Below are 14,996 nucleotides of genomic sequence, written 5' to 3' on the forward strand. Positions count from 1 at the left end.
TTTTGGGGAGAGGCAAACGGGTTGAAGTTTCTTCTACCCTGTGATGTGGCTGTGTGTTGAACTCCGTTTCAAAAGATGACAGCTGCTGTGTTACTCCTAAAAGTCCACCCACCTCCACACTGAGAATGACCCAGATGACATCTACATAGTAGAGTCCTGTAGCAGTGCACATCTGTCACTGTCTCTGATACATTCCTGCTCTGCTGGGCCTGCACATCTGGACGCTGACATCTGCAATCACTTGGGGCTCTAGCGATCTCACCATTACCATGTTCACATGTCCAAATTGGTCTTCCCTGACATATTTAAGACAAACCCCTGGAGGCCAGGCCTCTGCCCCAGAATTTTGGATCCGCCATGTTTTTATAAATTGAGTATCAGGAGGTATCAACTCCCCTTCTCCTATGGTGACATCTTCAACAAACGACATAGAGGGCACACTGATGTTTGGGCTCTCAAAGTCATAATAGGCGCCAATTGCTGCTTGTAGGTTCCAGTTGGTCATGTCCAGGAAGAGGGCGCAGACGGCCGGGTTGAGCTGGAAGCCGAGCAACCGCTGGAACTCAGAGATGAGCACGTCCTTGTCGGTGGTGCCCAGGCAGCTGAACTTCTGCATCAGCTCGGGGTCCAGGTTCACGTCCATGCCCTCCATGACTGGGGCCGGACACTCGCTTCCCCTCCTCCTCACAACTGAGCCGACGCCGGGCCGGGGCCAGGGAGGGGCCCATTGCTAGCTGGCGCTGCGACCCCGCTCCTCGGAGGTAGGCCCCGGGCCTCTCACCAACCACAGGGATAAACTCACTCAGCCGCTCACTCACTCTCGCACCCCACCCCACCCCCGCGCCCCCCTAGTGCCGCCGCCAACGCCTCCTCTCGCTTCTCCCTCCCAGGACATTTTAAACTGAATAATTTATAACTCAAGGTCTTCTGTCCCTTTATTCAACCTAATTCTCTCTTTGTCCTTTCTGTGTTCTTTTTAGATCCTGTTTTCCTTCCTGGTTCTAAAGCACCAGCTTACAAATTGTACTTTTAAAGAGTTGTAACAGAAATAATATGATTTTCCAACATAAAATTTTTTGTATAGCTCTGATTTCAATAATTTGTAGCAAAGTGAAAGTTTGTAAAAACTCAGAAAATTGGAAGATGACGTACTTTATAAAAAGAGAACGAACATGTGTCAGTTCTTGATAGGATGAGAGTTGTTCTTTCATTAAAAGCTATGTTGTGTTCTTAATTGATTCAAGGAAGAACTTTTCATACAAGTATCAACTGTGGAAAAAAACAGAAAATAGATCCATCAAAGAAGGGCAGGGAAATAAGAGAGTCATTACCATCTGACTATGGTTATAGCACTAAGCCCATTTTTGTTGGTTATGATGATATTGTATTGATATATTGTATCTGAGGATTCCATGACTTCTTTCTTACCTCATTCTTTGTTTTTCCTTGAATTGGGAAGTTGGAGGAATACCATAGCATGTATTTCACCTGGTTATTGTTTGTGCTGCAATTGTAAGTGGAATTGTAACTATTGAGCTTAGAATTTGATGTATGCAAGTTATAGCCTTTAGCTTTTCTTCTTACTACATTTATATGATTTTTTTAAATTATTATTTATTTTGATACCCTTTCATTTCTTTTTTTTTTAAATTAACTTATTATTTATTTATTCATTTTTGTCTCTGTTGGGTCTTCATTGCTGTGCAGGCTTTCTCTAGTTGCAGCGAGCGGGAGCTACTCTTCATTTGCGGTGCGCAGGCTTCTCATTGTGGTGGCTTCTCTTGTTGTGGTTCCGGAGCACGGGCTCTAGGTGCTCGGGCTTCAGTAGTTGTGGCTCACAGGCTCTAGAGCGCAGGCTCAGTAGTTGTGGTGCACAGGCTTAGTTGCTCAGCAGCATGTGGGATCTTCCCGACCAGGGATTGAACCCGTGTTTTCTGCATTGGCAGGAGGATTCTTTTTATTTCCTTTTTATTTATTTATTTATTTAATTTATTTTGTTTTTGGCTGTGTTGAGTCTTCGTTGCTGTGCTCAGGCTTTCTCTAGTTGCGGCGAGTGGGGGCTACTCTTCATTGTGGTGTGCAGGCTTCTCACTGCAGTGGCTTCTCTTGTTGCAGAACACGGGCTCTAGGTGTGCGGGCTTCAGTAGTTGTGGCTCTTGGGCTCTAGAGCACAGGCTCAGTGGCTGTGGCACATGGGTTTAGTTGTTCCGTGACATGTGGGATCTTCCCAACCAGGGATTGAACCCATGTCCCCTGCATTGGCAGGCGGATTCTTAACCACTGTGCCACCAGGGAAGTCCCTATATGATTTTTGATAACATCAATTTTCACTCTGCTCAAATGCACATTCTATTACTCCACTCTCATTCTCTTCAGATGATCTTGAGTTCTTCTTTTCTGAGAAAATGGAAGCAATCATGTGCTTTCTAACTTTATTTCTCTTTACCTGGACAGTTTATTTTACTCATACTTTCTCTTCCTTTTTCATTTTAGAAAGATATATATCATTCTTCTTGGGGGTTAAACTTTCCACTTATGTTCTTGATCCCATATTCCGTTGTGGGCTTAAGACTCTTGCCTCACTAATTATCCTCTTATCTTGCATCTTTCTGATATCTGTTCCACCCAATCTACTGAGAGTTTAAAAAAAAAAAGCAAGCAAGCAAGCAACAAAAATACCTTTCATTAGTCCTTCAAGCTCTCCTTCTGTTCCTTATCAAAACACTTGGAAACAGTAATATATGCTCATGCCTCCGTTACCTCATCCCTAACCTCTTACAATCCTAATTTTGCCCTGGAATATTTGTTGTGTGTCAGGGACTACTACTCCAACCTCTCATCCAGTGTTCAAGGCAAGTCAGTTGAGCCATGCTACCTGGATCAGAACGAATATTACCAATTTCCCAGAAGGACTGGCTTGGAGTCCTCTGCCTGCTTTATGCTTTGCTGTAGTACCGTATGCTCTGGTGATCCCAGCCTGGCTTTGGCCTATCAGCCTATGTCTTTAGGATTTTAGGGGAATATGAATTCTTAAAGGTCCTTTTCCTTGTCCTAAGTGGTTCTCTGAATATACCTATTTCCCCTGATACCTTTGGTTTGTAAGAATTGAAAGAGGGCCTTAGAAATTAGATTACAGGTTTAGGCAGGATGCTCATCACTGCTCTACAGTATTCCATATTGTTGCACACTTCATATTCTTGATGTTCTCCTTTTTGTTCATAGTGATAGTATACTTTTCTGATTCTCCTGTCCTTCTCTAACTACTGTTTCTTTAGTCAGTTTTTTCTATCACAACTTATAGACGTTCCTTAAAGGTTTGTTCTTGGCTTTCTTTTTGGTCTCTCATATTGCACTGGCAGAATGAGTGACCCCCAATGTATCTCTGGCTCTGTTTTCTCTCCAAGTTCTATGCTATGTGTTCAACTGCCTCTGTAGGCATCTATATCCAGAAGTCTTGCTGGCACCTCAAACTTGTTACATATCAAGCAACTGGTTATTTTGCAAAAATTTGTTTTTCCTTCGTTGGTCCTTATTTATTTTGAAAATATTACCCATCTACTCTTTCACACAGGCATGGAAACTCATCATATTGTCTCTTCTCTCAATTACCATCTACATTTATTCAGTTGCCAAACCTATTGTCTCTGATAGGTAGACTGCCTAGTTACTTTCATTGCCATCCTAGACTAGTGCAATTGCCTTTAATTTCATCTCCTCCTGTCTCTCTGCCTTCTTGATTCTTCTTACACACTGCCACATTCATATTCATGAAAGAGAGTTTGATTACATCATGGCTCCCTTTTGCCCACAAATTAACAGTTAAACTCATTAACCTAGTATTAAAGCTCTTCATAATCTGATCCCAACCTGTTTTTTTTTCAGTTTTTTTAGTGTCATTCACATAGCATTTGCTTCTGATAAGCTAAATTATTGCTTGTTATTTATATCTTGTACTTCCTAATACTGTGTTCTTATCTCCATGTGACCAAATCATACCCATCATTCAAAACTGAGTTCAGTGCACCTTTTCTATGAAACCTTCTGTGATTCCTCAAGGTATGTTTTTTTGGCTCTTCTGAATTTTTTGGTATTTCATTAGTCTTTTCATTTGTAATTCATAACTTTTTGCCTTACACTCTATTTATTTTTAGTACATGTCTTATATCCCCTAATAAAATATGAATTTCTTATTTTACTCTGTACCCCCAAAGAGCAGATTTCCCTCAGATGGTTGGATGAATGAATCCTATACATTGAAGTGATAAGAAAGTTGTAACAGAGCCTTGCCATTGTCAAGTGTTCAGGGCCATTGCATTTAGTTGTATGGCTTGTCCACTGCCCAAAGCCTCCTGGCCAGGGAAGTGAGTGGGGCCTGAAATCCAGCTCACATCCCCACTTCTGTCACATCAAACTATGTACCAGGCTGGTGCAGGGCTGCATCTGCCTGTGAAAAGGGTACTTGTTCTTTGTATGAAGGTGCTATCTGCTGGTTAATCTATGCGTCTGCTTGACTGCACCTGTCCCTTTTTCTGACTTTTACCAAAGTACCATAGAAGCTAGTAGCAACCCTGAAAGTATGGACAGTATTAATTGAAGTTCATTATGAAAACTACTTTGTGTCACATAGAAAATACCCTCAAAATGTTTGTTAGAATGAAAGATGTGGATTAATCGAGTGTAAAATAAAGCATTGTTATAGAGCATCTCCTTGATAATTCACTATTAATCTCAAATTCACAAATATTCTGGAATCCCTGCACCGCTTCTGGAACCTCTGAGACTTCTTGTAATTTTCTTACTTAGATCAAATGGTTAAGGGTCCCGTTTCCCTTGCCCCCACCCCAACTCTGTCTTTTGCTTAGAGTAAATTAGACTAAACTCCAGGGTTTCTGTACTCCTATCCTATGCTTTTTAAAAATGCTGCATTCAGGGAATTCCCTGACGGTCCAGTGGTCAGGACTCTGTGATTTCACTGCCGAGGGCCCGGCTTCAGTCCCTGCTCAGGGAACTAAGATCCCACAGGCCTCGTGGTGTGGCCAAAAAAAAAAAAAAAAAGGCTGCACTCAAAATTCTTTTAACGGAATTCTTTTGGTCTAGTTGATATATAAGACAAATTTAGAAGTCCTTAAACACATAGTTAATGACTTGTTGGTGTGTGGGTTATGAGTATTTCTGGAACACCTACTATAGCACTTTGCATCTACTAAGTGTTTCGTAAATGAGGTTGACTACAAACTGCTTGTGACTCCTCCAGTGGATCTGCCCCATTCAGGAGTAGTGATAGAGCAACTGCAAGTTGGATGATGTACTTTTAATATATGCTAGAGTTTTTTTGTTGTTGTTGTTTGTTTTTTATGAGTGGAGCAGTGTCTAACATTTAACAGTTAACTGAGTCAGGCATGTATGTATATTATTTCACTTGATGCTCACAACTAGTCCTGGAGTATATACTGTTATCTCCAATTTAAAGATATGTTACTTACGTACAATCTGTTTTCATTCAAATCTGGGTCTGCCTAATTTCAAAGATTTTATGGACTGTGAAACTAGGCACTTGATATGAGAAGAGTGTTCAGAATAGTTTATCACATAAAGGCCTTCAGAGACTATATATCTATATTTATTTATTACTAAATAGATATATGTAGAGATATATTTTATCTTGGCATTAGGGAAACAAGGCAGTCATTCCTTGGACTGGCATAGTAGATGTTACTGCTGAGGGCCAAATATTGCAGCTGCCACTGCAGTGCAGTACCAGTAGGGGGCCAGAGTAGTGCTAGAAAGTGAGAAAAAGATTGATGGTCTCAGCTTTGAGAGATTGCTCTAACATTTTGGAAATACAGCCAATAGGCAGGGGTGTCACCTAAATTTTGTAATTCAAGCTTCCTCCTTCCTAAAAAAAGCAGAAGGTGGAGATGGAAGCAGAGTTAGTATAAGGGAGAAAACAGACTAATGAAGAAGCTTTGTTATCTTGCTGAAGTTAAGAACTTTTAAAGATTTCCAAATTTGGCCAAGGATTAGCAATTAATGGACAATTGGAAATGTGTTTTCATTCTATCAATTAACCCCTATTTCAATGCAACTTGGACACCTCTAAAGCATTTGTCCTCTGGCATTTCTTCTGTATTCTGCTTTTATGAAAGCAATTTGAGTATCTTTAAGCAAGTTCCAGGGCCACGATGTTAATTCTGTCTGAAATGGGAATTATGAGAAGAACTAGAGATATCTATGGTACATGGATAGCATGACAAACTCCTAAGATAATAAATAGATTCTTTGCTTTGGGTCTCCCTTTTCGGCATAAGACTATTGAAGAAAAGTCAAATGTTATTCCTGGGCTACCTGAAGTTGTAGCTGTGGTATTTTGTACCTATACTGTAATCTTTAGGAAGAGAGAAAAATAGAGAAACAAAAGCATAGATGAGAAGCGAGGAGAAAAAAACAGTGAATGGAAGCAACCTAAGTGTCCGTCGACAGATGAATGGCTAAAGAAGATGTGGCACATATATACAATGGAATATTACTCAGCCATAAAAAGAAACAAAATTGAGTTATTTGTAGTGAGGTGGATGGACCTAGAGTCTGTCATACAGAGTGAAGTAAGTCAGAAAGAGAAAAACAAATACTGTATGCTAACACATATATATGGAATCTAAAAAAAAAAAGTGGTTCTCGTGAACCTAGGGGCAGGACAGGAATAAAGAACAGACATAGAGAATGGACTTGAGGACATGGGGAGGGGAAGGGTAAGCTGGGACGAAGTAAGAGTGTAACATTGACATATATACACTACCAGATGTAAAATAGATAGCTAGTGGAAAGCAGCTGCATGGCACAGGGAGATCAGCTTGGTGCTTTGCGACTACCTAGAGGAGTGGGATAAGGAGGGTGGGAGGGAGACGAAAGAGGGAGAGGATATGGGGATATACATATGCATATAGCTGAGTCACTTTGTTATACAGCAGAAACTAAAACAACACTGTAAAGCAATTATACTCCAATAAAGATGTTTAAAAAACAAAACAAAACAGCGAGAGTAAGAGGTAAATACCACTTAAAAAAAAAAATCTGTAGTTACCCAAATTAGCAAAATTACAACAATAGGTTCACAGTACTTGTTAGCATACTCAACATATACATATATTTTACAGTGGTAAAAGAGTCATTTCTGCTTTTAACACTTGTTTTGAAAACACAAATTTGTTCCAATATGATTGACATATTAGGAAACATTTGAGCATAATGCAGATTTCTCATTTGCTTTTGTACAGTTTTACGAATGCAGAAAACCACCCAGCTGAACCAAGCCATGGAGAAATGCACAAAACATAAACCATGGAGAAATGCACAAAACATAGACATGCACACACCTCAAGCATGTACCAGCTGTCTCTGTGTACCACATGTTATATGAGTCACATTCATCCATGTTTGGTGTTACAACTCTCCAGCTGATTTCAGATAATCCTATTTCCACTATTTTGAAATAATTTACAAGCTATAAGTCTCCTAACATCCACCGCCATAAGCAAAATGTCAGGTCTTTTTCAAGGAAAAGTACCATATTTATTGTGGTATTTATGTATTTTTTTAAACCACTTAACATGTGTAAAAGTGTGCTACTATTTTTATTAGGTTCCTACTTTAAGAGAAAAAATATGTCACTGATGAAATTTTTGAGTATTGAGCTCCAACCCGGTTTTCCCCAGAATTCCTGTGGTTCTTATTGCATGATTTTGCATAGCATGGAGATTTTTAGGAACACTTACCTCATTTTGTAGCAAAACTGACTGTACATGTTAATTTTAGAACATTTGGAAAACACAAGAATGTATGAATGTAACCACTGGTGTTCCAACTAATGTTAACCTTTGGTATTGTTTCCATGTCCAAATAGAAGGAAATATTTATGTAAAAAATAGAACAAAAATTGGGGGCTCATATTCTTTACTAAGTTTACCATCTTGGAATTTTTAAACTTGATATTATGCAATAAATATATCCCCATTTCTTTAAATGTTCTTAAACAACTTGACCGTGTTATTCTGTATTAATGAATGAACCCTGCTCAATATTCAGTAGGCATGCTGAATGGCCTGCAACTATGCTGGTTGTTTGGACATCTGCTTTGGTTGGCCAATGCCCATGCCACATGGACCCCAATGATTATAATCAATCACATACTTTGGACTTTAGTTTTGGGGTTTTTTTGCTATAAGTAGTGCAATAAATATCCCTGTATATTCTTCCTTGCATACTTATTCCTAGAATAAATTTGTAGACATTCAATTACTAAATAAAAAGGAATATGAATATTGTAAGCCTTTTGCAACTTATTGTTAATATCCCTACAGGAAAAAGTTATGTTAATTTACACTCTGTGTTAAAGTACTAGAGTTCTTGTTTTATTTTACCCTCACCAACCTTAGAAGTATAATCAAAGCAAACACAAAAACAAACTTTATTATCTATTTAGGTAACTACAGTGTTATTGATCAGGAGAGAAGAATGTGGGGGAAATAGAGGCTGACCCCTTTCTATAGGGAGTTAAATATTGAAGTGGACCATGGGAAGTGGAGTGATGGATAGAACTGATAAATAGGAATTTATTTAAGTAATAAATGAGTGTACTAGGCTAAGAGGTCTTTAAGAAAATGCACGCAAGGTAAGGGTAAAAGGAGGCTATAAAATTTCTGCCTTCTTGCAATAAAAAATGCTGAATGAAAAACAAAATGCTGAATGACCCAATGATATGAGTAAAGTAGAAAAAAAAGGCGGGGTGAGGGGGAGAAAGTCTATTTAAGACCTTCCAGACATCACTTCCAGTTGCCAGATTTTAAGCCACCCTCCTCATGATAATGATATTGTAAATAAGCAAAGTCACAGGTTAATGAAATGAATCATAATCATTCAAGTGGAGCAACATGTGATTTTGCAGAGCTCCACCTGGGTAGAATTTGAGTCAAAGGATTCTGAGTAAGAGATAATGAGCTCATATGGAAAAGGATAACTAAAAAGGCATATACAGAACCTGAGAGCCTAAGAACTTCCTAAGCATTATGCCTGCGTATTTGTCTCTCCAGCGTGATCACAGCCATGAGCTAAATTAGTTTGAGCAAAAGTAGGGAGGCACAAAGTGTGAGAAAGATATGATTAGAATCTAGGAGAAGCCTGAAAACCCAAGCATCTTTTTCTACTTCTGCCTTGTGGGGCAGTCAACCCCGGAATACAGAGCAATCTAATAGGATGCAGCCTGGGTGTAAGGGGAAGTTCTCCCATTTTTTGGAAGAAGAGACCAAGAAGGAAGCATTTTAACCTGGGGGCTTGAGTAATGGGCAGACCAAGGAAGCTGGTTAGAGACAAAAATCACAACAGATTCAACAGTTTTTGGCTTTGATGAGTAGAAGACAAAAGGCAAAGTGATTAAAAGCCAAATGATAATCCAAGACCGTTGTATTGTCAAAGAAATTCAAGCCTGAGAAATAAAGTTCTGTCATCCCTTGGCAACTCCCAGACCCCTAAATCTGGCCCCCAGACAGGTAGACTGGCTTCAGCAGGAAAGCCGTCAGTCATGAACCATCCACAATGACCCGCTCAAATATGACGTTGGAGGACAATTGATAGGGAGGATTCTCCCAGAGATTAGAGAGATTAGAACCAGGGGCAACCAGTTTGGTAGCTAAGGAACTCATCCCCAGGCAGGGAAGCTTGCTCTTCCTGTCCAGCAAAATATCATACATATTATAGATTAATGTTTCCTCACTTACCCTTTTTCATGTGGGAGTATTTATTCCTGGTATCCTGTGTTCCTTTTGCCTTGTTTATTAGATGTCCTGGGTGGGTGGGGGAGTAAATTTATAATTGAGCCATAGAATGCTAGACCATAAGGAGCTACTTCAAATTTGATTAAAAAGCATAAAACCAACAGAGATCTTGGAGCTGGATGCAGTAAGTAAACACTTTTGAGCAAGGGTAAATGCACTGTTCCTCACATTTGGAAAACTTCTCTCTGGAGAAATGGGCCAGATCTGGGAGAAAGTAAATACAAGGTGAGCCTGCACCATTGTGTTGAACAAGAAAGCAATGAAAGTTCAAGGATTATTGAAACTGTATCAGAAGGATGTAGGAGCTATCTTGAAAGGACTCCCGCTGGCCTAATTTGTGGAAGTTTGAGCAATTGTTTTAGATACCTCTTATATACCATTGCAGATCCTCTAGGACTCACTTGTCTCATTTCACCTCTATGCAAACCCTCATAACCTCATAACCTAATAGCTTCATCTCCTGTCATTCTGCAAGCCCTTTGCTATGTGTCGCAGGGCTTCCATGTGGCCACTGCTCTGGGGTCCACTCAGTGCCCAGACCCACACATGTGCAACCGGGAAGAATAGAGGAGTTAAACTCAAGTGTAGGGGAGTTAGTTCCCTTTGGGGAAAGACTTTGATCAATCCAAGATGAGAACCAGTAGATAAATTCTTCCTCTTCCTTTCCCACCCTCCCACCCCCGAACCCTAGGGGTGATCCTGAAATGCAGTTCATATAGCTTCTAAGAGTTTCAGTCTGATAGACTTAACAGGTGGCCAGCTTGATGATGCATTGTCATACTGGCTGACATATTCCTTCTTTGTTTTATTCCCCTATTTCCTCATTCCTGCTCATTGTGATTGGATTTCTTATTAAAATAATATTACATGAGGCTTTTGCTTCAGACCCTGCTTTTGGGGGGCAACCCAGGCTACAAGGACAGCACCAAAAAGAATAATGCCTGTAATTGATTGAAACATTGAATTTATAAAAATTTATGAACCTATAGTGATATTCAAGAGAAGAGAAAGGCTTCCCCCACCAAAAAAACGTATCTCTCTTTGCCACCATTGGAAGTGAATATTACTAGCTTCCTACTCTCAAAATTGGTAATTAAATAAAGAGAATTAAACAATTAGAAGTATAGTTGAGGAGAAGCTCTTCTCTACAAAACAGTGCCAGCCAATATACATAGAAAGAATAGAATTTTTAAAATTACCGGTTTGCAGCCCTGGTGAAGTAATTGATTTAGGGAAGGATCACCAATGAATACTAAAATCATTGGAGGAAGCACTGAGAGAGAATTGCATATTTGCAGGTTGAAAAAAGTATCAGTCTATACCCTACTAGCTAGTCAAAAAGGGAAATGTCTTTTCAATAAAGAAATGTAAAAAAAAAAAAAAAAAGAAATGTGCTATTATTACCCTAACTCTGTCATCAAACATAGATCATTAATAGTGGGACAATGAGACTGTTGCCTCTTGGTGTGATTCATTATGAACTTATCTTGTAAAAAATGTTTATGTTTTATTGTGCTTTCAGAGCTAACTTCCTTTTTATAGGAAATACAGGGGATAGAAGAACAAGTTAAATGACACCACAAAACACATTCTCAAAAGTTTCTGTAACAGAATTGTCTTGGTCTTTTGAAAAGTCCAGAATCAGTTTTTAAAAAGGAAGAGGAGGGAGGGCTTAACAAATTAAAACATTATTCTTAAATAGATCTGGTCTGAAAAAACTATCTTACCCAGAGATCAAATAAATATCAGCATTTTCTCATAGCTTTTTTATGGTTTAATGTTTCATTCCTGATAGTGATATTTTTGTCTTTTTTTCTTTGTCAGTCTTGTAAGATGTTGAGCAATTTTATTGATCTTTTCAAATAATCAGGTTCTGTTTCATTGATTTTTTTCATTGTTTTTCTGTTTCTAACTTTACTGATTTCTGCTCTTTATTATTTTCTTGGTTCTGCTTGCTTTGGGCTTAACGCCTCTAGTTTCTTCAGGTGGAAGCTGAGGTCATTAGCTTGAGGCATGCTTTCTTTTCTAATATAAGTGCTTAATGTTAAACACATCTCTCTAAATACTTCTTTACCTGCATCCCACAGATTTTGTTGTTAGGTTTTCCTTTTCATTCAGTTAAAAGTAATTTCTTTTCTTTTCCTTTTTAATTTTTGGCCATGCTGCATGGATTGCAGGATCTTAGTTCCCTGACCAGGGATCGAACTTGGGTCTATGGCAATGAAAGTGCCCAGTCCTAACCACTGGACTGCCAGAGAATTCCCCCAAATAATTTCTAATTTCTGCTTTTATTTCTTCTTTGACCAATAGATTATTTAGTAGTGTGCTATTTAGTTTCCAAATGTTTGGGAATTTCTCATATCTTTTATTATTGATTTCTAAGTTAATGTGATCAGAGAACATATTTTCTATGTTTGTATGTTTGATATATATCAGATCAAATTGGTTTTAGTGCTGTTCAAGTCTTTTATAGACTTACTGATTTTCTACTTTTTCTATGAATTATTGAAAGAAGAGTATTTATATCTTGGACTATAGTAGTAGATTTGTATTTTTCTTCTTTCATTTCTCTCAGTTTAGTTTTCATTAAATTTAGAAAATTTTTGGTCATTATTTCTTCAAACATTGTTTTCTGTTTCCCCTTTTCTCTGCTCTCCTTTTAGGACTCAAACAATGCATACATTAGGCTGCTTGAAGTTTTCCCATAGTTAGGAATGCTCTGTTAATTTTTTTTTTTTTTGGTCTTTTTTTTCCCTCAGTGTTTTTTTTTTTTTTTTTTTTTTTGTGGTACGCGGACCTCTCACTGTTGTGGCCTCTCCCGTTGCGGAGCACAGGCTCTGGACGCGCAGGCCCAGCGGCCATGGCCCACGGGCCCAGCCGCTCTGCAGCATGTGGGATCCTCCCATACCAGGGCACGAACCCATGTCCCCTGCATTGGCAGGCAGACTCCCAACCACTGCACCACCAGGGAAGCCCTCAGTGTTTCATTTTGATAACTTCTGTTTTGTCTTCAAGTTTACTAATTATTTCTTCTGCAGTGTCTAATCTGTTCATCCTATTTGGTGTAATTTTTATCTCAGAAATTGTAGTTTTAATATTTAGAAATTTGATTTGTGTCTTTTTAATATATTCCAGGGCTCTCCTTAACAATACTTATGCTTTTTTATACTTTCTTAAACTTATGGAGTATATTTGTAATAGCTGTTTTAATGTCTTTTTGTACTAATGCTGTTAGTTGTGTCATTTCTGAGCTATTTTCTATTAAGTTTTTCTCCTTATTATGCATGTGTTTTCCTGCTTTTGGCATGCCTGGTACTTTTTGACTGGATGCTAAACATGTGGATTCTATGTTGTAGTGTGCTAGATTTCTAAATATTTTTAATTCTTCTCTAGGATACACTTAAGTTATTTGGAAACAATTTGATCCTTTCAAGCTCACTTGTAACCTCTATTGGGGGGGACCAGAACAACCTTTAGGACTAATTTGGTCCTGCTACTGAGGCAATATTTTTCTGAGTACTCAACCCAATCTCCCATTTATTATGAGATTTCTTTATTCTGACTGTTGGGAACATGATCTATTTATTCTCAGCCTGTGTGTGTAGTGGGAATTCTTCAGCCTGCTTCTTTCCAGTGGTTCTTTCCTTGGCCTTGGAGAGTTTTCTCATGGACGTGCACTGATCAGTTCTCAGTGAAGATTTGAGGGGAACTTTTTGCAAATCTCTGGTGCTCTCTTTGCAGCTCTCCCTCTCTGGTATTTTGCCCTGTGAATTTTAGCCATATTGGCCTTCTTGAATTATCAACTCTGTCTTTTGAACTCAGGGAGACTGCCATGCTCTGCTTGGGTTCCCCTTCCTGCTCTGCAAACTGGGACAATTGTGACGCTTACCTTTGTTTGTTTCCTTTCTCTTAGGGATTACTGGGCTGAGCTGCCTGGTGTCCAGTGTCTGAAAACCATTGTTTTATTAATTCTGTCCAGTTTTTTAATTATGTAAGATAGAAGAGTAAATCTAGTCCCTGTTACTCCATCATAGTCTGAAACAGAAGTCCCTATAATTGTACTTTTAATTCTCTGTCCAAATAATTTTTGAAAGGATGTTCTTTTTTAATTTTCACATATTAATAGGGTATTTTTAAAGAACAGTTTGCTTATCTTCTGAAAAATTTAAAAATAACTTCTAGTTTTATTGTGTTGTATTTACAGAATGAAGTTTGCACTATTTCTCCTTTGAAAATTTACTGATGTCTTTGTGGCCTAATATAAGGTCACTTTTTGTGATTTCTTTGTATGCATCTTAAAAAATGGTATTTAGTAGGAATCAAATGTAAACATACATTCATATGCAGACAATCTGTTTAATTATGTATTAGATGCCTTATCTTTATTTTGTGCCTTAGACTCCATCACAGATTGATATAAAGTCTAATTTTAAAGTGACTTTTAAAAAATCAGCCTTATAGTTATTCTAAGTTCTACCCTTACAAATTCTGAACTTCTTCAGTTATACCAGAACTCTTTGAGTATAATCTTAAGAAGATAGTAGGCTCTTAATACCCTTTAGGGTTTTGGGATAATTTCCATTTATTGTTTCTTTAAAAATAGGAAATAAGATTCCAGATTTACAGAACTACTAATTTGAAGTAACAAACAGCAGACTAATCTGTAGGCTTCTTTTATTTATTTATTTATTTATTTATTTATTTATTTATTTTTGGCTGTGTTGGGTCTTCGTTGCTGCACACGGGCTTTCTCTACTTGCGGTGAGCAGGGGCTGCTCTTCGTTGTGGTGCGCAGGCTTCTTACTGTGGTGGCTTCTCTTGTTGCGGAGCATGGGCTCTAGGTGCATGGGCTTCAGTAGTTGCAGCATGCAGGCTCAGTAGTTGTGACTCACGGGCTCTAGAGCACAGGCTCAGTAGTTGTGGTGCACGGGCTTAGTTGCTCCGTGGCATGTGGGATCTTCCCGGACCAAGGATCGAACCCGTGTCCCCTGCATTGGCAGGTGGATTCTCAACCACTGCACCACCAGGGAAGCCCTAGTCTTCTTGATGCCTAATTTTTAGGTGTTAAAATTTCCTTGTAACATATTTAAATTTCTAAACTGTACTTTAAATAAGCCAGATAAAGAAATATATTTTAAAATAAGTATATATGTTAAGAAATATATATTT

The 14,996-nt window shown here is 38.5% G+C and overlaps 2 protein-coding genes across 2 annotated transcripts in view; one reads left to right on the forward strand and one right to left on the reverse strand.

Moving 5' to 3' along the window:
• The window catches only part of CAB39L (calcium binding protein 39 like), a 99,570-nt gene that overhangs the window by 22,512 nt on the left and 62,062 nt on the right, over positions 1-14,996 (forward strand). The gene's annotated exons all lie outside the window — the stretch shown is intronic.
• On the reverse strand, positions 69-672 carry LOC309974579 (protein ILRUN-like). Its single transcript, XM_082859242.1, has one exon. It carries the CDS (start codon positions 650-652, stop codon positions 176-178), a length of 477 nt encoding a protein of 158 aa, XP_082715368.1. The 5' UTR covers positions 653-672; the 3' UTR covers positions 69-175.

The sequence above is a fragment of the Leucopleurus acutus genome, assembly GCF_964270905.1.
Source record: "Leucopleurus acutus genome assembly, chromosome: 18".
Taxonomy (NCBI): Eukaryota; Metazoa; Chordata; class Mammalia; order Artiodactyla; family Delphinidae; genus Leucopleurus; species Leucopleurus acutus.